This window comes from Platichthys flesus, chromosome 12 (genome assembly GCF_949316205.1).
Source record: "Platichthys flesus chromosome 12, fPlaFle2.1, whole genome shotgun sequence".
NCBI classification, from domain to species: Eukaryota; Metazoa; Chordata; class Actinopteri; order Pleuronectiformes; family Pleuronectidae; genus Platichthys; species Platichthys flesus.
The window spans coordinates 18,155,203-18,175,798 of record NC_084956.1 but is presented as its reverse complement, the minus strand read 5'-3'; the positions used below and the strand labels follow the sequence as shown (position 1 = coordinate 18,175,798).

At 39.0% G+C, this 20,596-nt stretch overlaps 2 protein-coding genes across 3 annotated transcripts; one reads left to right on the top strand and one right to left on the bottom strand.

Annotated features, from left to right (window-relative positions):
• Window positions 1–483: 483 nt before the first annotated feature.
• Window positions 484–6,627, top strand: LOC133965858 (merozoite surface protein CMZ-8-like). 2 transcript variants are annotated; one of them, XM_062400436.1, is made up of 10 exons: window positions 484–1,120; window positions 1,951–2,156; window positions 2,584–2,746; window positions 4,157–4,321; window positions 4,461–4,583; window positions 4,905–5,027; window positions 5,313–5,348; window positions 5,518–5,585; window positions 6,116–6,159; window positions 6,435–6,627. In XM_062400436.1, exons 1-10 carry the CDS (start codon window positions 1,018–1,020, stop codon window positions 6,481–6,483), a joined length of 1,080 nt encoding a protein of 359 aa, XP_062256420.1. In that variant the 5' UTR covers window positions 484–1,017; the 3' UTR covers window positions 6,484–6,627. The 2 variants fall into 2 exon arrangements, with proteins under 2 accessions (XP_062256420.1, XP_062256421.1); XM_062400437.1 differs by having other exon boundaries at window positions 1,020–2,076.
• Window positions 6,628–8,327: 1,700 nt separating this feature from the next.
• On the bottom strand, window positions 8,328–14,987 carry LOC133966530 (uncharacterized). Its single transcript, XM_062401510.1, has 19 exons — window positions 14,656–14,987; window positions 14,426–14,546; window positions 13,826–13,906; window positions 13,309–13,710; window positions 13,132–13,233; window positions 12,791–13,023; window positions 12,517–12,695; window positions 11,985–12,078; window positions 11,724–11,810; window positions 11,403–11,461; window positions 11,031–11,235; window positions 10,662–10,779; window positions 10,436–10,527; window positions 10,235–10,352; window positions 10,024–10,128; window positions 9,757–9,927; window positions 9,269–9,430; window positions 8,935–9,176; window positions 8,328–8,779 (listed from the first exon to the last, which is right to left on the bottom strand). Exons 1-19 carry the CDS (start codon window positions 14,740–14,742, stop codon window positions 8,729–8,731), a joined length of 2,709 nt encoding a protein of 902 aa, XP_062257494.1. The 5' UTR covers window positions 14,743–14,987; the 3' UTR covers window positions 8,328–8,728.
• Between the last annotated feature and the right edge of the window lie 5,609 nt (window positions 14,988–20,596).

The following is a 20,596-nucleotide window of genomic DNA, read 5'->3' as shown; positions in this document are numbered from 1 at the left end:
ATACGTTGCTCTCTCCGTGGAAACAACATACATGGCGGATAATCACTTTATTCTTTATGGTAAATTAAATATTTTACTCGTTTATAAGTGTGTTTGATCAACTTTGAAGCAGCGCATTTTAGGATTATTTTCATAATCTTTTTTCAGATGGTTTGTATGATCTTTTGTTGTTAGTTTACTTTTAACGGATTTATTTTGATGTTGCTATGGACGCTTTCCTCTGCCACCATAGTCCGGCACTCACATATAAGGCAACCGCAGTTTAAAACTCCCAAACCGGGACCATTGTCGCATGCCGTTGACGTGTACTTTGTGATGGAATGAGTGAGCGTCCTGGAGCTCCTTGAAAAACGTAACCTTAGCATTACCGCGAACCGCCAGCATGGGCGTTTCGGTCTGTTCAGCCTCAAAGCCATTGGCTAGTAACGGACATGGAAATGAGTGATTGACAGGCTTGCCTGCCAACTCGGACAGGTCCTGTCAGAGAGAGATGCAAGCTCATAGGCTAGCCATAGCCGTGACAACTGAACACCACGTGGTGTCTTGTTTACCTTTTTTTAATAGGGTTACGTAACTATAATAACGCCAGAACCTGCTAAACCCCCATGTTAGCCCTGGAACGTGTATGTATTACTCTATGTAATTGTTATTTAGATTCTGATTGAAATTGAAAACATCTAGTATTTTATAGATATCTAGATCAAGAAACCGGAACATGCCCGGGTTAACTGGGACGTCTGTTCATTGTACTGCTGAACATCCGCCTGGAATTATTCACGTCCCTGAGTTTTTGAGGTTTTCTTCTGACTACCGAGTCCGGACGCCGGATGGCTGAAAACAGCAGAGAAGGGGACGTACGTCCCATGATAAGAGAGGGGAGAGCTAGGATATGGCACGATGGAACTTAGCTAAAGAGGAGACAGTGTGAGAGCAAACAAAGTCTATATTTTACTCTGCAAATAAGCAATGATTCTCACATACTATTCGAAACGATAGTACAGATGTTGCTACGTCAACATGTCGCGCGATGGCGCTGCAGATTTTTGGGCTCAACTCTACCGACTGAGAATGCAAACGAGTGAGAATGCATCATTCGCGGGCTGGAACACATCATTGACAAGTAAGTAAGTTGTTTATCGTTAACTGCTAATGACACTTAAAGCAAAACTCGGCTCTATGAAAATGATTAATCAATGCGACAGTCTGCATGTATTGATTATTCAAATTCTATTTATTTCTCTGTCACGGTGGTTTGAAGACCAACATTAGTCAATTGTAACTGCTAAAGCTACTAAGCTCCATTAAAAGTTCAGGCCACACATTGTGTTGTATTGACTAGCAGAAGTAATATGTCTGCAAAGTCCAGGAAGAATCTTAGAGTTGAGGATTCTCACACAGGGATGTTCTTATACTCAAGTTACGATGTACAGGTACAATGGCTGTCCTCGATCTAAAATATACTCTAATAATAATAATTATAATAATGATGATAATACCCAACAAATGTGGAAAAACATGTTCTCCATATGCAATTGTTTAGAAGTAGTTAGTTAAATCAAATGCTTATCATAAAATGCTTAAAGTTGCTTTGGAAGAAGTAGGGTAATATTCTGTAATGAACCTTGACATAGGTTTCCACTCACAAATAAACCCGAACCTACGATAATATGATCCTGTATCCTGATCACTATTTGCAGCTGAGAATTGTTAATAACTGTTAATTAGGTCATAGGTGTTTTATAGCAACCTAAGTTTTGTCTGTTTTCCCTCAGATTGCTATATCTATCTTTGCACACCAAGATGTTATTCTGACAATCTTGACAAACTGTTCACTCATGACCAATTGATCACTAATAGGACCACACTATAGTTATTGTAATACAAATTTATTATAGATAAAAAGGCCTCTGATGGACGAACTCTAACATTTTTTTCTCTTTTCCTTTTCAGTCAAAATGCCCGGGTCAACAATGAAAACCTGCATATCTTGCATGCAGCATATACGTGTTGCATGCAAGATATGCAAACTTTGTGGAGCCCAACAGCAAATGAAAAAGGCTGTTGAAAAAGCTAAAGGTAAAGCCGACAGGGAATGGGGAGCCAAGCTTAAAAAAGGTGGAAATTTGAACAAATTGATGAATGCTGCCCGGGTTCTGGTAAGCTCTTCACTACCTGTAGCCTGCCGACTCTTCACACTAGTTACCTATCCCGGTCGAATGGATGAATAATAGTAATAATTATCATAATTATTATAATTAATTTTATTTGTATAGAACATTTGTAACATTCATGCTCAAATCGGACAATCATATAATACAACATATAAAATTGATAGTCATTGTTTTTTCTACCCTCCCAAGGTCATAGTCCCATTTCTTACTAAATTTACTGCCCAGAAAACTGTAAAAAAACTCTATTAAAATCTTTTTAAAGCTATAAGGTGGACAGGTTATAGGCCATACTGTTTGACCAGATCAGGGCCATGGTCAATTCGAACAACAAGGATATGGAGGCACTGACAATATAATGTTTTTTGTTTTTAATAGTTAATCCATTTTTATTATGTTCCCGATTTGTTTTCAGGTTCACAAATTGAAAATGGCGGGGTTGCATCCAATGCTTCTCTTTGGGAGGGAGAAGAAGGGCTCTGTGACGGCTGACTCCATCAGTGGCCTGGAGCTAGTTTCAGACACCAATTACAAGTCCTTGAAAATCATAGAAGGACTGTATGGAAGCCTTGTGACAGGTTAGTCCACAAAATGTTTTGTTTGTGCTAGTGTAGTCTTTATTAAATATTTTTAGTTACAATTCAAGATCTCACGACACCAACTCTGGGGGGATAGAGTCTACAGTGAGCTTTGAACCATCATTGAGTCATTATACATTTTGTGATCAGAAACCATATTAGAAGAAAACCGCAACCCCTTGGACCAGATATATAGAATTACAGAGTTTTCATCCAAATATGTCTATTTCTTTTAAATCTTTCTCTCTTTGAATTTACAAAGTCATTCTTGGTGTATGGACATTATTAATAAGCATACTCTACTGGCAGCAACTCCAGCATTTAACATTAAAATCAAATTATAAATATTCTTTTGCAATATTTGTATTCTGCCTTCGTTTTATCAACAATGTTTTTCCTGACTTCATGCTGCCTTATCCAACTGCTGCACTTTCTTCACAAATTGTCCAAGCAATCCAAATTCCAGGGTTAAATTTGCACAACATTTTTTGTAGCTTTATTTTTACATATGCAGTCCATAAACATGTGATAAGGATCTTTAAGCTTATGAAAATGTTACTCCCTTAACAACTGACTCATTATATTTTTTAATAAGCACAAATTAGATCCTAAACACAACACAGCACACTGAATACGCTTTAGCATTTATTCTTGACCTAGCTCCTGTGCTGCTGGCTATATCTGTCACAGGCTTCACTACACTAAGATTGCGAGTGTGTATCAGGAGATGTTTAATATTGTGAGATGAAGTACAACTTTGAAAATTATAAACGTGGAATTAAAAAGTAGGATAGTCACAATAATCAGAACTAAAAGTTGACAGTTTTATAATGTAACCAGACTTCCATCTCAGTAGAATGGAATTTTACTGAATCAAACAACCACATTATTTAAATTTAGAACTCCCTTAAGATCACTTTTTGGCTATATCAGCAAGCCAACCCAGCCACAGAAGCCACAGTCATCCTACCAAATGTAGCTCAGTATGGTTTTATTAGGGTCAGGCATTTTTTAGGTCTGTATGTGTCCATCTTTGTGTACACTCCTATGTGTGCAAATGTTTATATAATTTGAGATATCACTTGCAGCTATGTAATTTCTATCTAGGCGTTTATAATGAATGTTTAATAATGCCAGACATGTTGTGAATAGAGACAGTATCATTAATTGTCCTCGTTTAATGTACAGGATCAAGACAGATTAACACTCCCAAACAGGTAATATTGTAGATACTTACCTTTACTTACACTCTGTCAGTACTTGAGAAAGCCTATTATTATAATTGTTAATAAATTGAGTGCCCTTATACAACAGTATGGCATAATACAGCTACATATTCCATGACATGTGCAGAGGACATGAATGGTGTCAATATTTAATCATGACCTAAGATAACTCTTTTTCAAACAGTGATTGTTAAAAGAGAGAGGGCCAACCCATTAACTCCGGTGGACCCAGAGGGACCGAGGGAACTGGCTGAATCCCCTCTTCATCCAGAAGCAACGGAGGAGGAGGGAGAGGAAGGGGAGGAAGGGGAGGAGGAAGAGACATTCGACCTCTTGTTGACACCTTGTGGTAAGAAGAAGTTTATGTTTATGTTTACAAGTCTTATCTTACTAACATCCAAGTTAGTTTCAATAAACATCCTGGAATACATTCAGTATGTATTTACTTTGTCATTTATGTTTTTTCTCTTTTGCCAACTGTACATTAGACCCTGCACCTACAGCTCCTGCCACGGCCCCATCCACCTCGCATTCACCTCCTGGACCAAGTTCCCCACCCTCATCTCCCCCGCTCTCCAACTCAAAAGAGAGCTGTCCACCAAAACATCCCGGTAAGACCCTGCAAATCAACCATTTACGTAAAGTGTGTTTACCCAATAAGTTTCATTTAATATTTGGACTTTCACCACAGTTCAAACAAGGTTCATACAATTTTGAGTTCATCATAAGTATGATCATGATAAATCTGATTCCTGTTTTAGAGACAATTTAGTCCATGACACCATAAGACACTTGGACACAATGTGTAACACTGTCCTTTTTCATAAAGGCTGTTCTTACTAGCATATAATGGTAATTTGTCACCCTTTAATATCATATTAAAATACCTTTACCTTATATAACTTTTTTCTCTTTTGCCAACTGTACATTAGACCCTGCACCTATAGCTCCTGCCACGGCCCCATCCACTTCCTATTCACCGCCTGGACCAAGTTCCCCAACCTCATCTCCCCTGCTCTCCAACTGCAAAGAGAGCTGTCCAGCAAAACATCCACGTAAGACCCTGCAAATAAGTATTAGGGGCCAGAAAAAATCGCTACATTTTCAGTTTTCAACAACAGATCCCATTGGTTTTGATGAGAAGAATTTGAACTTAAACTTAAAGGATCATAGACTTTGAAAGTATGATATTTCACATGCCAAATGGATACAGAATCTACTTCCCTATTTCTGTGCCTGGCAGATAAATTTAGGTATTAATAAGTGAAACCTTGAAAAGATTTCCAGAAACATTCTCTTATGTGTTGGATCTCAAACATTTTCTTCCCCTAACTCCCTAGGGACCCGCAAAGGTGGAAAAAAAGTCAACCCAAAAAGTAAGATTTAAACACTATTCCATTTTCCAGAATTTAATTTCACATCTTTAACAGAGTTAAGCAAATTCTTTATCAAGTTAGATCTAAATATGACATTTAGAGTTGTGGCTAACTAATTATATTTATATTCCTCTGACTAGGAAATTAATTGTCTCTTTTAATTTTTCAGACTGCAATTACCACGACTCAATGGGAAGTTACCCATATTCTAAAATCTGCGCGGAAAGAGTTCGAGATGTAAGTTGAATATTGCACATTTGCACTGAATTAAAATATTTTATGTTACACTATTATGTATATCTTACAATTAATGTTTTACAATTATGTTTCGAGGGAAATTTTTAAATTGTTAACATAATGTGTAAATTAATGTGTTAATGTGTGCATTCCTGGATCAGACATGATATGTGTTTGTTAATCTGGTTAGAAACATCTTATGCAGTAGGGGATGCTGACTTAAAAGAGAGTTTGATTTGGATTTCAACAGTTTACATGCAGATAAGAATGCCCTGTGTGCAATTATCCAGGTGAATTCTTACTCACCACTAGTTTTGTGAAATACATAAAATATTCAGTTTACACAGATTACTAAGATGGTACTTTATATTTGACATCTGACTGACCTTTGCAGGAAGATCCTTTCAGGGCTTCTACTGTCAATTTTCATATTGTAGTGGAATATGCACATTAACTGCTTCATATACACATGATTTTTTCATCGTTAATGATTTAAATTTGTTTTCTTTATGACCACTAATTGTTTTCAGGGGGTAAAGGAGGTGAAGGTGAGGTGGCTGCCATGCCCCAAATGGTATGTATAATGCTTCAAATCGGATGCCACATCGTGATGCACCATCACAAGTTATGAATTTTTATTTTACTCCATAGAAGGTAGCTCTGTTATGATGTTGGATTCAAGTCAATCTAAATCTATTTACAATAACTATTTAACTATTTACAATACCATACCATACCATATTTACCTCCATTGGTTCTCTGTTTACATGTTCCTGTGCATTTATATGCCCATAGTGATTAAAAATCCATTTACACTAAACATATTTTCTCTTTCCCTTTTTGTTGTAGCAATTTGAGGTGGAAAGATTCCTGGGTCCCTAAAACAGAGCTGGAATAATCCGGACAGAGGAGGATGCAGTTTATATTTCTGCTTGTTTGACGTGTAATTTGTTATTTTAGATGTTATTGTATATTGTGTTAATGTTACATTTACTGTTTCTTGTTCTATTTTACTGTTTTTAAATAAAATGTTATTTAAAAACTGTTTTTGTGACTTAAAATGGGTTAAACATCTGCAGCTCACAGAAGGCAATTGTATCGCAACTCCCATCTCCAGCACAGCATGTTCTTGTATGGAAAAGGCCTACCAAGCTATTTAATAGAGGTCATGCTACAGTAATTTTCAACAATATGTGTGCAACATTGACTTTTTCCTCATATTTCTAATTGAACTATTACACACTTTAATCTTGGCCATATATGACCTCTCTGTCAGCCGAGGGATGGTTGGTCATATCAAGTTAATATAAAAAAAATACATATGAACTCTGCAACACGGTGATTCAGCAGGGTGACAGCCACAGGAAGAACCTGTTCCTGAACCTGATGGTCCGGGAACGGAGGACCCTGTAGCGCCTCTCAGAGGTGAGGAGGGCAACAGTCTGAAACTGGGGTGTGAGAAATTGGTTTGTTAATGAACAAAGGTGTCTAAGTTGGTCCAAAAGTGAAACATATGATTGTGTATAAAGCAAATACACATGTTTTGACCATATCTGGCCATTAAATACCACTTAAAACCGATTTGACAGATTCGATCCAGCTTGGACCTCAATGGGGTCTGAGAATGTACACCCCAGAGGGCCTGTGTTTGGAGCAAGATGAAATGTAAACTTTGTCGTAGAACAAAAGCAAAGACATCATTGTAAAGGTCTTGGCCTCTGTAGTAACATTATGTCAGTGGGAAAATTGTGGATGGCTCCTGCTCCTAAGGGGTGAGCTTTGAACCTTGCATCTGAGTCAGCTTTGATGGCTTACAGGATGGAAACTAAATATGCAACAGACATGGTATGAACTGTTTTGGAAAGGTCTTGAACTCCCCTAACATAGCCCAATGCCAAACTATGGGGGGCGCCACTGAGGAGGGCCAAAACCTTGAAAAAACGAGATTTACCGTTTTATTAGTAAGAAAAACTAAATCTGACCCAACAGGTGATTTTCTTAGACCAAAATACCATAAAGAAGCATGCAAGGTCCCATGTCACAATCTCACAAAATAGTGAAAATACATTAGAACTACAAAAGGTGAGAACAACACACATACACGTACGGGACCACCATTCCGATTTGTAGTTCTTTGTATCCTTCTTCCGGGTTCAGATTAGGGTTCTAAAAATAGGGTTTGGAAAACATATTAGCGGTTTGTTTTTAACCAAATATGCTTAAGCAAAGCATATGTGTTAGAATTTTGAAATAAATATCGTTATAAAAAACAGACATATATACGTTTACCAATGCTTTTTCACACTTTATTGTTACCGCGCTGTTCCGCGGACAGAAAAGGGTGCATTCACTGCCCAACGGATTTATCACCGTTTTCACACAAATCTTCAGGAACTATTACCAGAATTATTTATTGGTATAAAGTGTTAAAATGGTTAACAATTTGTTTATATACAATCTGCCTTCCAAACAAAACCATATAAAAGAATAGAAATTGATTAATAATCAACCAGTTATTTCGGATGACTAATAGAATCAGATGGCTTGTGAACATACCTCAAGTTCAGTCAGACAACTCACGTTCGAGCATTGAGAATATAGAGTAACCACAAAAGGTTTTAATGTTGCAGGAAATAAGATTTGTTTAACAGAATGAATAATAATGTAGACTGGTCGTACACTTGTTTAAAACTACTTTCTTGGCAATAAAAATTACACATTGATTTAGGAATAACTCAGATATGCAGTGACAATATTTTATTGAATACAAGTAGAACATCAATACATTGGAAAACATACTAAATTATGATGGCTTAATTGTGTTGTTGAAAAATATGTTTTAATATCGAGGTATTCAATGGCTTTCCCTCCATTGATATTATTTATAAAAATATACAATGAATACAAAAGTGCGACATCCTCTGTCCATAACCCTCAACAAGAGTAAGGAAAAACTAAGAAAAAAAAAACTATTAACAGGTGGTAAAAAATGTAGAAACCTCAGAGAGAGCCACATGTGAGAGATCCTTCTCCCAGGATGGACAGAAGTGCAACTGATGCCGCTTTATCAGATCTGACAATTAAAAACACTTAAAGTAAACTTAACTATTTAACCCTAAACCTAACAGCAGTGTTTAGGATTTTTAAGGGTCAACAACGTCTTCCTCTGGAATCTGCTGTCCACTGTCAAGACCCTATATAGGAACATATAAGGAAATACATGGTAATTTGCATTTAGTTCAATGTGTATGATCCACAGAAAAATGCATTTCTCATAAATGTTTAAAGCAATATTCAACTAATCACAGTATCTATGATTACTGTCCCATGTTAAAATGTCATTAATCACCTGCATGTCAATGTCCTCCTCATCTGAGGAGCTTTCATTAGCACTTCTTAAAGCTTGCTCCTCAGACTCTTCAGGCTCTTCCCCCCAAACAAGGTCCGGCATTGACCCTTGAAGCCCTGCCTTTATTAGCTCCAAGTACTTTTGCCTCACTAAGGCAAGTTGAGAACGCTGCTGAAACAATTTGCACTTGAGCTCTCCCTGGAGACCTTGAAGGCCTTCTTTGGAGAGACTCCTGTGGCTACCTTAATTATGAAGACAAAAAAAAAATTACGATTAATTTTTGATATGGTGCATAAACAGAGACAACTCCTAACAATTTTTGATCAATGCTTACCCTCTATGCTGGTGAAAAGACCACTCAAGTCATGCTCCCTTTTCTTGAGGTACTCCCAATGCTGCCTTACTTCGGTAGCAAGGATTTTGACCTCCTCCTCAAGTCTTTTCACATGCATGACATTGTCAAACACCTTCTTTTTTGCAAGGAAATCAATGCCATCTAAAAATGCATCCATGAAAATTCCATGCATTAGTTCACAATGGTGGAAGGGGAAAAAACCATTGAGGAAAACAGATTTAAAACTAAAAAACAAATGGGGTACATTATTTCAAAAATAATAGTATCATAATTTTTCCCTATGACTCTTCTCTCCCCATATTCACAAAAAGTTAAGGCAGGTGGTCGTAGCAAACCATTGACCAATGTATATGCTACAACAATACCAATCAAGCTGTGTCTATATCGTCCACAATGCTTAGTTCACCTGCTGGCACCTGGGACACCCTCAATCAGAATCATGGCAAATAATTAAATAGGTAATATACCACTGGGCGGCAACAGCCACGGAAAGATGTAGCCAGCATTTAAGAGATTTTCAACAGCGCCAATTTGCTGTTGTGGCTGGACCATCTCGTCGTGCTGAGCCACATGGACCTCAAGCTGGTTCTTTTCCCTCCACATGCGGCTGCGAATCACAGAGCGTCCTGAGTTGGTGTCTGCGGTACATTACAAATGACACATTACAAAACATATGAAATATTTCATTGTTAAAACATTTTTTAAAGATTTAATGTATCCCACAATGTGTGTACCTGTATGACTGTAGAGACGGGCTCTACGCTGTCTCAGGCCCAGTGAATTCTCCTCAATTCTTCTCCTCACTTCCAGGAGAGAATCACTGCTGCCAGCTGGTGAATCTGAACAACACAAAGCAATACTGTAATTTGATGTACATTGTGTAATGCAATCTTACCAAGTATGTTTTCTGATCTCATTTGAACACGGAGATATTAAGACACCTACCATGTTCAGCCCAATCCTGTACATCTGTGACCCACTGCCGCACAGTCTCATCATTCAAAGACAGGTCCTCCTTGATAGCCTCTAGGCTCTGCCTCTCCCTCTGAAGATCCCTTTGTGTCTGTGGGGAAAATAGAGAATAAAAATATTATCTATTCCTCACTGAGATTGCACTGTGGCCTTTTAAAAATAAATGACAATTACCTTATGAAATCTGGAGCATAAGGTATTGCACATGTTTTTCACCTTCCTTTTGTTCCAGTCCATGATCTGGACAGTCAGCATGTCTGTGCGGGCTGTAACAAACAGATTTTTTTTTCAATACAATCAATGATACACTCTTAATTATGCTAACTGTTGTGTAATGCTATTGAATGATTAGCCTGGATATGCAAATATTATATTAGATAAGTCAGAAACTGCAACCAACCTCCTTTTCCCATAAACTTGGTGTTTATGGCAGTCCTGGAGAGGAAGGAGTTGACCATTTCCACCTCCTCTCCCAAGGTGGAACCAGCTCCATCCTGATTTCCTCCTCCCCATTTTATCTATCATTTTAGGATGATACCATGCATCCCATTAGTAGAAGGCCAGAGAAACATTCGCTGTTGTTTTGGCTCTGTGATCCAGCACATTTAAATATAAATAATAATAAGAAGAATAAAGTGTGTAGTTTAAGCTTTAACCTGAGGTGGTTTACATGCATATTAGTAAAACCATGTAGGAATCATCTCCCTTTTCACATAGTAGCCCCACGAGTAATTTAACAAATGAAAATGAAATTGATGTCTAAAATTACCTCACACTTGATACCGTGTGCTTTAGCATGGAGCACAGACAGAAAGGGTTTCATGGTAGTGAGGTGATTATATTCAGGGTAGGCTTCACAAATTCTGCTGATGTAAGGCCAATATTTGCAAATAACGTCCATGCAAAAGAAGGTTGGAGGACTGATGGCAGAGACTTCCTTCTGCAGGAACATGGGATAAGCGAAGATCTCACCCCTGTAGGATTGCATCACAGCATTATGTCAACAATACATAATAAACTGACAAAAAGACCGAAGTTAGGTTTACGATTAATAGATGAGTTTACGGTGTTAGCAAGTATATGTCCTGAAATGGTGAAACCTTTTTGGAATAGATGTTAGTAAGAGGGTTATCAAACTTGCCTGAACATATTCAGAGCACGAAGAATAATCCCATGTCGGCACACAGCTACTTCTATACCCTGTCGAACAATGGAACACTTAATTTCACATAATTTATCTGCATAGTAGAAAAGTTATCTACCCTTCCAGCAAAGAAATTGCTAAAAAAACAATGTTACTGAGGAACAAAATAAAACTGCGCACACAAAAATAACATACATCTTAATATAATATAGATTAAGTCTGATATCATCTACATAAGTTTGTAACAGAATTAGCATGTTTATTAGGGACTTAGTATGATAAATAGTAATTCCAAGAGAAATCTCTTACAACACATACCTGCTCATCAAGGCTGGAGCTACTCCTCTTACTCGTCTCTTTGGCTGCATTCAGCTGAGACCTGCCACAAACCCCCTTTCCTGGCACCTAAAAATGACAAAACATCGTCACAGTAGTCATTTTAATTAATTTATGAAAATTTTTGGGTGTAATTTTGCAGGAGATACTTTTGCAAATGGTAGTACTCATCTGAAATAAAATTGGGCTTGCAGTATACAAAGTACAATGACAAATCATGTGATTAAAAACAGACACTCTTACATGCTTGGTCCTCTTTTGGATGTCTTCCACAAATGCTGCCACCTCATCATCTTTGCAGAGAAGCACACCCTCAAAGTAACCTGCTTCATCAGTACTAGAGAACATACATAGCAATATATGATCATTTTAACATAAATACATAAATATACATAAATATTGCGGCTGCTGCTTCGGCAGTCACGTTATCTATATTTGGGAGTCCCAGCTGTGGGAAATCCTAATCTGAGGAAAACACAGATTTTCAACCACATGTGGATCTATGAGTAACTTGATAGATACTAACAAGCTCATTATTTGTAGGCATTGAAATAAAATATGGTAACATTAACAATTTAAATGCAAATAGAAGGTTCCGTCACTTGAGCACAACAGGTTGAATGTGTTAAGAATCCCTCAAGTGTTTTTTTAGTTGTTTGGCTCCCACTATAACAGTTTGCATTGCTTAAGAATTTACACAAACACTCTTGACATAACAAAAAAGAGCTGATACATTGACATGATAGGACAATGTAACATAAAAACATAGACACACCACCCGTCCTTTTTGAAGCGGTAGTGCTTCCTGTTTCCATCGACGGACACAGCCAGCATTTGTGGACAACAGGCTGGGCAGATGAACGGCTGCTCCGAACACAATTTGTTCACCTCGTAAGAGCTTATCACCCACTCCATGAAGCTCTTGTAGAATGTGTCAGAACACACTTTACCAGTCTGTTGAAATATCCATTACAATTTAAGTTATACGTATGCAGAATTATAAGGAGACATTGATAAATATTGTAAACGTATAATATATACCAACCCACCCTGCCACACTCTGTTGTTTGTGCATCGAGCATTCTCATAAAGCTCAAGCGAGAATTCCCTGGAGCAACCAGCTTCATTTCCTTGAACCCTTGAAATATGGCTACATCATATAGTGTGTAAAAATGTATTGTGGCCGGCCAGTAGCCGCTAACTTGAACATCTTTGAGCTCTGGTTTCCAGCTAGCACAGCAGCTTCCACACCGCAGCTCTGGGAGGTTCAGATCATATCGCCCTTGGTAAAAAACAAAACTTGTTATATTCTCTGATAAGAATATAAAGAAAAGGTGCTCAAAAGCCTAAACTTGTCTGACAGTATGGAATGTTCATGCTAATGAGTTACCTTTCATGTTTATGAAGACTATAGGCCTCCCTGGAACAACATTTAGACTCTCTGGAGGGCATTCACAAATATGGTCTGGCATTTCCATTGGCAATATTCTTACTAAGGGAAAAGAGATTAAAAACATAAATAAATAGATTTGTGTTTTTAAAAAGAAAAGAAAATATATTTATTTACCACATATGTGATGAGAATAGTGCCCGTCAGCATCATCTTTCACCACAACTGTTGGCGGCAGTGGCTTGTGGAAGCCATGAATCCTGGATGCCCGATTGTGAAGTGCTTGGGACTGATGATGGCTAATGTCACAATCACAGCAGTAATATTGCATGGGCATGCATTCAGCACATCTGATTGTGGCGTCTTTCTTTAAGCATCTCTGACAGAGCTGTGGTTTGATGCAGTTTGCTCTGAGCATATTATCCACAAGCTGTTGTCTGGCTTCCTTCCATCTCTCTGACGAGAAGATGTTTCGAGTCTTCCAGTCGCTGGCTGTTGTTGGTGTGCTGGCATCAATAACGACATCGGTGTCATCGTGTGAAACACTGAGAAGACTCTCAAGTTCTTTTAGTGCATTCTCTGTTTCAGGAAGAGAAAATGGTGTATATAAGGAAAAGTATGGGCTGGGCCATCAAATTTGTTTGCCAATCAAACATGGCACAGAAATATAAATATAGAAACTATCGTCACTTACCAAGTTCTTCCTCTTGGTCATCGGGCATCTGTACAGAAACCCCCTCAGGAACACTGGGAGTGGATGATCTGACCCGTTTCGCTAAGAAGAGAAAGTTAAATGTGAAGTATGCCAACATTTCATTGCAGTTTTAATGTCTATCACTACTAATCTTAATAGTTCTCAATGGAACTGCCCTTGTCTGTGGATCTCTTTGCTGTTTATAGGTTTGGTCAGGTTACTATTTCAGTTGTCATAGTATATGACAACAAAACATAGACAGACATTATGGCAGAGTTCACAGTACAGTGTATTAATGGTACTCTTGGAAATAGCGGAGTTAAAATGTGTTTGCTAATGTGAATGGTCCCTGATAAAAAAATAAATACAATGTTTCAGTATTTCATACCAAGCCAAAGTGTGGCCCTTGGTCGCATTTGTTGAAGAGTGAGGAGAGGATGTTTAGGTTGTATTGAGATGTAAACACTTCTGTTTGCGTTAGAAGATACTCTGCTTAATTATGGCATACCTTTGTTATTGTGCAATATTTCACAACAATCACCAGCAATTTTCTCTCAGCGAATAGTTTGAGCAGCATGCCAATTCCAGTATTGAACTAACCACATGAGTTTGATGAGGGGGACTTGCGTCTTTGGGCAACAATGTTGCCATCTTTGTCCCGTTTCCTCCATCGAACAAAAGGTTTTGGTTTTGGTTTTGATTTTCTCTTTTTCTTGGGTGACTAAGAAGGACAAAAATTTGAATTAAAGAAAATAAAACCATATAGACTGGCATAGCAAATCCTTTAATGAAAACAGGAAAATGGAAGTGTATCGAAAGTGTTACAATACCAGAGTTGCGTTGAGCTCCTTGATCATAGATAGTGCTGCCTTCTCCATCTCTTCAAGATGAGCCTCTGCATCCTGTAGTGATGACATATTGCCTAAACAAGCCAAGAAACTACTTACCAGAGACTTAGTATGCCACTGAAATTGGGGTAACAGGTCAGACAAATAAAAACCACACACAAACACATACAAACAAATGAGACACACTGTCTCACACAAATAGAGAGGACAACGGACAGATGTTGGCTCTTAAAAGAGCCGTTTTTTTTATCTATAAAGGACTTGATTGAGGTCGGAGTTAGGAGCAAGGGACAGGTAGAGTGCGGTCGGTGAAAGAGAAGAATGAATCAACATCCGGTGCGAGGCAGTGGGGGGGGCGAAGGAGAATGACGCAACGTCCGGCGCACGGCTCTTGTTACGGACGTGGTTATGTGCTGTAGAGCGAGGAATTTACGGGGCGAGGAAAATAAAAAGGCATTTTGTCCTGATTAAATACACATCTTGTGTGTCCTTCTTCTACCGATGCCTTGCACTATATGAAAAGATAGTAACGTATCGGGGGCAATTTATAAAGTGTTCCGGTTTGACGGCAAGGAGCGACAAAAGCGTCCATAGCAACCCTCTTAGATACGACAGAAACTCTTCGGAATAACTAACAAACCAAACACCGTAGAAGTTCACTGAATGAAAATATTGAAACTGAAACACACATATCTCGCCATAAATATCTTCAAAACACATTTTTATTAAGAAACATTGCTTAAACATAGCGTTTTCCAAAAAAGAATACAGCAATCTCCGCCATGTTGCTTTATCAGAGCACGGCAGAGCGAGAGCACGGCAGAGGTCTGCGCAGGCGCACTGGTCGTTTGGAGCATTTCGTCAGATCTGTACGGATATTTTTACATTGCATCTTTAGTAAGATACCTTACGAACCGTTTCGTGAGACCATGTTGACCAATGTGACCCGAGCCCAGGGGCACTGCTTGATCTTCTCGTCGATTTGAGAATGCACCTTTCTCGGCTCCTCCTTCTCTTTAATCTTTGCCTCCTTGTGGACAATGGTGATCAGATCCTGCTCGGGTCCTCTGGACACCCAGTTGTTCTGAAAGAAAAAAACTGTACAAAACCACATTATATCTCCTCAACAACAGCAGTCTAGATATTCATTGAACAGAATGTGAACAGAATATGTAGTACTATATTCCTGGTCATCAGACAGATCGGGTGAAATAAATCTCTGTGGTAAAAATCCATCTTACTTTGAAGAATTTGAATGTTGGACTCTTTACAATTGTGCAAATGAAAGAAAAATCGCGAAGACCAACTCACCAATCTCAGGTCTATGACATCCTGCAACATGACCCGTATCCGAGTCGCTATCTTCCCCTCTCGGACGATTTTTTTAATCTGTTTAAAATACTGATCCATCCAAGGCTGGTGAGACAGAGAGGGAGAGAGATGGTTAATTTGAGACATGAAGCTCATGTTCAGCATGTCTCCATTCAATCTACCAGACAGCAGGTTGCAGATATTATTATTCTACAGAGTTGACCAATTGTCCAGTTTATCACTTGGAACAGTCCCGACCGCCCGAGATTAACTTTTCTCTTTTATGTCTTGGAAACTGTGTCCATGTACATCAGAATCAGCTCTTAAATCACTTATTGGACACTTTCAGAAGAATACATCTTGGTGGGATGAAAGCAGAGACATGAACTGATCTTTGGCTGCACTAATGTCAAAAACACTGCTATCGAAATGTTCACATCACATCTTCATTCCTGCAAACAACACATTTCTCTTAATATTTAGATTTAGAAAGGGAAACCAGACGCATATTATCCTCTAGATTATATTCAAAGCTTTCAATCTGTAGCCCTTCAGACCTTTTCTAAGACTTTAATAAAAGAAATTTAAGATTTATGTCAAATGTACTACTTCCAGCTCACCTTGGCCTCCTCTAGGTCAAGGACCTTGCCCATGGTGGTGAGCAGGCTGCACAGACACTCTGTAGACTCTTCGTCTTGGTGGTTCAGCAGCCTGACCACGCAGTCATGCATGATGGCCGCGGTTTGCATCTTGAGCTTGAAGATTTTGTTGATGAACTTGATGTTTCCAACGAAATGCCGCCAGATAATGGCCTCGGCCTTCTGCAGATTAATCAAAAGTCGGTGACGATCCGTGTAATGGGACCAAGGAATCAAACTTATGGACAGAGTTGAAACCAAAACTAAAAGACGTTTCGGGAAAGATCCAGCGTCACACTTAAGTCAGGTAAATCAGGCTTGAAACAATCGTTGAAATATTTAGTGTAACCAATGACAATGACACTGACACGATATGCAGATCTAGTTGCTTTCAGACATGTACATGAGAACTGAAATGTCCAGCAAGGTAAGAGAGGAGGGATGACAACTAAAGGTCAAGAACTTCAAAGCACATTATAGGACCGGAGCATCACTCATTTAGATTAAAGGCATTAAATCTGCCTTGAAACCATTGCGCAACATCCTGGAAAAGCTGCAGTCCACTGGATGGCCACTAGTGGCCGGCTCCATGTTAAAAAGCCTGAATTAATATTCAAGGTGATAATCTCCCAAAGAGCTGTTGATAACAGTACACATCATGTCTCTCCACTTCTCTGTGAAAACATAATTATATAATGAATAATAATAATAATAAATACACCTGTGTATTGATTTTGGTGAAGATCGGTCAATGCGAACACGTTCCGGGGTCTCGGGGGGCACCATTGAGACATTTTGTGACGCCCATTGAAAATTCCTCCAGAATACGTACATTTTCACCACAGACGTAATGCTACCTTAAACAGCTGCTCTTAAAATACAGATGTGACTTTAAATACTCACGTTTCAGTTGATCACAGTAAATCTGTTACTGCAGAATAATAATCTGTGTAACGTAGTCAAGTCAAATGGTTTGGCGAGTGAAACAACTTTACATACCATCAGATATCTTACGTGGTGGAGCTTATCCTCCAAACACACTCAACTCTAACGCTTTCCCCCGCTGGGTGGACCGGATCATGTTGGTTCATGTCGGGTCAATAACTCCGTACGGTCCCGTTTGCATCGCCTGCAGGCTAGCGGAGCTAAACTAACAAGCCATGTACAGGTACCTGCTCATCACTACTAACACATAAATACAATACTAAACTGGACTTACCACAGAAACGGGAGCGCAGACGTCTTTAGCTGCTCTGTCAGGAGAACAAACCGAAGATCAAACTGTATTATTCGTCCGATATGTGAGTGAAACCTGTCCACAGACTCAGGTCGTGTTAGCCTGTTAGCCTGTTAGCTCAGTTGGAGCCTAGCAGGCAACAGGCTCGGAGCTGGAGTCGCGATTCGCATTATTCGAGTCGAGGTAATAGGCAGATTCCGTGGGTCACATCTGAAAGTGCCCCCCCACCCAATGTTAACGTCGGCCTGTGTGGTTCACGCTCATTGGTGTTTCCATGGCAACAGTCTTAAGCTTGGGCCGTTGCCCCCAGAGCAGAGACGGACGGCAAGAGAGACACTGTATCCAACTAGTGCTAATTCAGCTGACCCCTGGGAAATAGGTTGTACTTACTTGGTGCCAAAATATGGATAAATGCAAGTACAATTCAAGTTACTGAAGGATTTATTAAAGGATTCTTCTATAAAGCTGTTTATCAAAATAGAAAGACCTTCTGTGCAGGCACGCAAACGATTAAAGAATAAGGAAGGAGCTGCACATATTGTGTAAGCTACAGACAGAAAAAAACAAGTTTCTCACAATGAGAAATGCTGTTTGCCTTCAAATAATGAAATGCTTGCATCAAATGATAGCAAAAGGATATTTTAATACTTGTATATATTTTCCCATACATAGCTGAAAATATAAGGAAACTAGAGATCAACATCAGATTTCATTTTTTGTTTCCCTCAACAGATTCCTGTATTGATCAGTTTATTGGTATACGTGTGTAATCTCCACACTGTATTAACAAGGGCTATCACCAATACCACCCATCCTCCGATGTTGGACTCTCCAGCAGCTCCTTCGAACTGGTTCCCCTGGTCAACGGATCAGGCTGAGAAAAAGCAGGCGCATTGTGCAGAAGATTGTAGAGGCGATTCCTGCGATTCCTGTTCTTATTGCCTCTTCTGCGTGGGGGACGAATAAACAAAGAGTCAGGAAGGATGGCAGTGTAAATGAGAAACTCTGAATATCAAGCTTTTCCACCAATTTGGAACCTACTACAATTTATTATCACTGACCTAAACAGAAGCAAAACAAACCCCTATTAACCGAACTGATTTATTTTTAAATTAATGGATTCTAGTTAATCAAAGTTAAAAATATCCTGCTAGCAGAAAAGATAAATATCTAAATCACAGAGACACTCTCCTCAAGTTTCAGAGAAACCTAACACCAACAGGATCCCTCAAATCAGACAGCGTTGTCATCTCATACCTTCCGTCGAAGTCTGCCTTCTCTTGAGGAGGGGTGGAGAGTTGTGGTGAGGGGCTGGACTGCAGCGCTGAGAAGCAGTTGAGGCCTGCAGAGATGAAATGTTAAAAGAGAGAAAAGTGAAAAATAACGATTGTGGGTGATCAGATCAAAGTCCAGTCATTAAGAGGAAGATGCTTCACCTGCCTCCGTGTACAGGATATGCTGTAAGTTACTGTTTTATATCAGGGTTTCTTCAAGTTAAATTTAAAACCGTTTTAAGAACATAATGAAGGAAATTCTGGTAAAATGTAAAAGATATGAAAGACTATCAGACTCCCAGATTTCTAACAAGCTTCATATCTTAGATGAATCAGTGACAACTACACCTAAACAGAGCGGAGCAGCCAAAACATTGTGAAGTGAGTGACACCCTTTCAGGTTTGAAAGTCATGTGGTGTGACCTCACCTGAGTCACCGGCCTTGGCTCCTCCTCCACTGCCCTTCACCAATGTGACCCGAGCCCAGGGGCACTGCTTGATCTTCTCGTCGATTTGAGAATGCACCTTTCTCGGCTCCTCCTTCTCTTTAATCTTTGCCTCCTTGTGGACAATGGTGATCAGATCCTGCTCGGGTCCTCTGGACACCCAGTTGTTCTGAAAGAAAAAAAATGTACAAAACCACATTATATCTCCTCAACAACAGCAGTCTAGATATTCATTGAACAGAATGTGAACAGAATATGTAGTACTATATTCCTGGTCATCAGACAGATCGGGTGAAATAAATCTCTGTGGTAAAAATCCATCTTACTTTGAAGAATTTGAATGTTGGACTCTTTACAATTGTGCAAATGAAAGAAAAATCGCGAAGACCAACTCACCAATCTCAGGTCTATGACATCCTGCAACATGACCCGTATCCGAGTCGCTATCTTCCCCTCTCGGACGATTTTTTTAATCTGTTTAAAATACTGATCCATCCAAGGCTGGTGAGACAGAGAGGGAGAGAGATGGTTAATTTGAGACATGAAGCTCATGTTCAGCATGTCTCCATTCAATCTACCAGACAGCAGGTTGCAGATATTATTATTCTACAGAGTTGACCAATTGTCCAGTTTATCACTTGGAACAGTCCCGACCGCCCGAGATTAACTTTTCTCTTTTATGTCTTGGAAACTGTGTCCATGTACATCAGAATCAGCTCTTAAATCACTTATTGGACACTTTCAGAAGAATACATCTTGGTGGGATGAAAGCAGAGACATGAACTGATCTTTGGCTGCACTAATGTCAAAAACACTGCTATCGAAATGTTCACATCACATCTTCATTCCTGCAAACAACACATTTCTCTTAATATTTAGATTTAGAAAGGGAAACCAGACGCATATTATCCTCTAGATTATATTCAAAGCTTTCAATCTGTAGCCCTTCAGACCTTTTCTAAGACTTTAATAAAAGAAATTTAAGATTTATGTCAAATGTACTACTTCCAGCTCACC

What these genes read in the sequence shown, in the direction of transcription:
- LOC133965858 (XM_062400436.1), top strand. Translation starts at nt 1,018, where the DNA reads ATGTCGCGCGATGGCGCTGCAGATTTTTGGGCTCAACTCTACCGACTG. An exon ending in CCTCTTGTTGACACCTTGTG is followed by an intron (nt 4,322 to 4,460) that starts GTAAGAAGAAGT and finishes ACTGTACATTAG; the next exon opens with ACCCTGCACCTACAGCTCCT. An exon ending in TGGCTGCCATGCCCCAAATG is followed by an intron (nt 6,160 to 6,434) that starts GTATGTATAATG and finishes TTTTTGTTGTAG; the next exon opens with CAATTTGAGGTGGAAAGATT.
- LOC133966530 (XM_062401510.1), bottom strand. Translation starts at nt 14,742, where the DNA reads ATGTCATCACTACAGGATGCAGAGGCTCATCTTGAAGAGATGGAGAAG. An exon ending in GTGGCTGTTGCCGCCCAGTG is followed by an intron (nt 9,431 to 9,756) that starts GTATATTACCTA and finishes ATGCATTTTTAG; the next exon opens with ATGGCATTGATTTCCTTGCA. An exon ending in TCTTTTCACCAGCATAGAGG is followed by an intron (nt 9,177 to 9,268) that starts GTAAGCATTGAT and finishes TTCATAATTAAG; the next exon opens with GTAGCCACAGGAGTCTCTCC.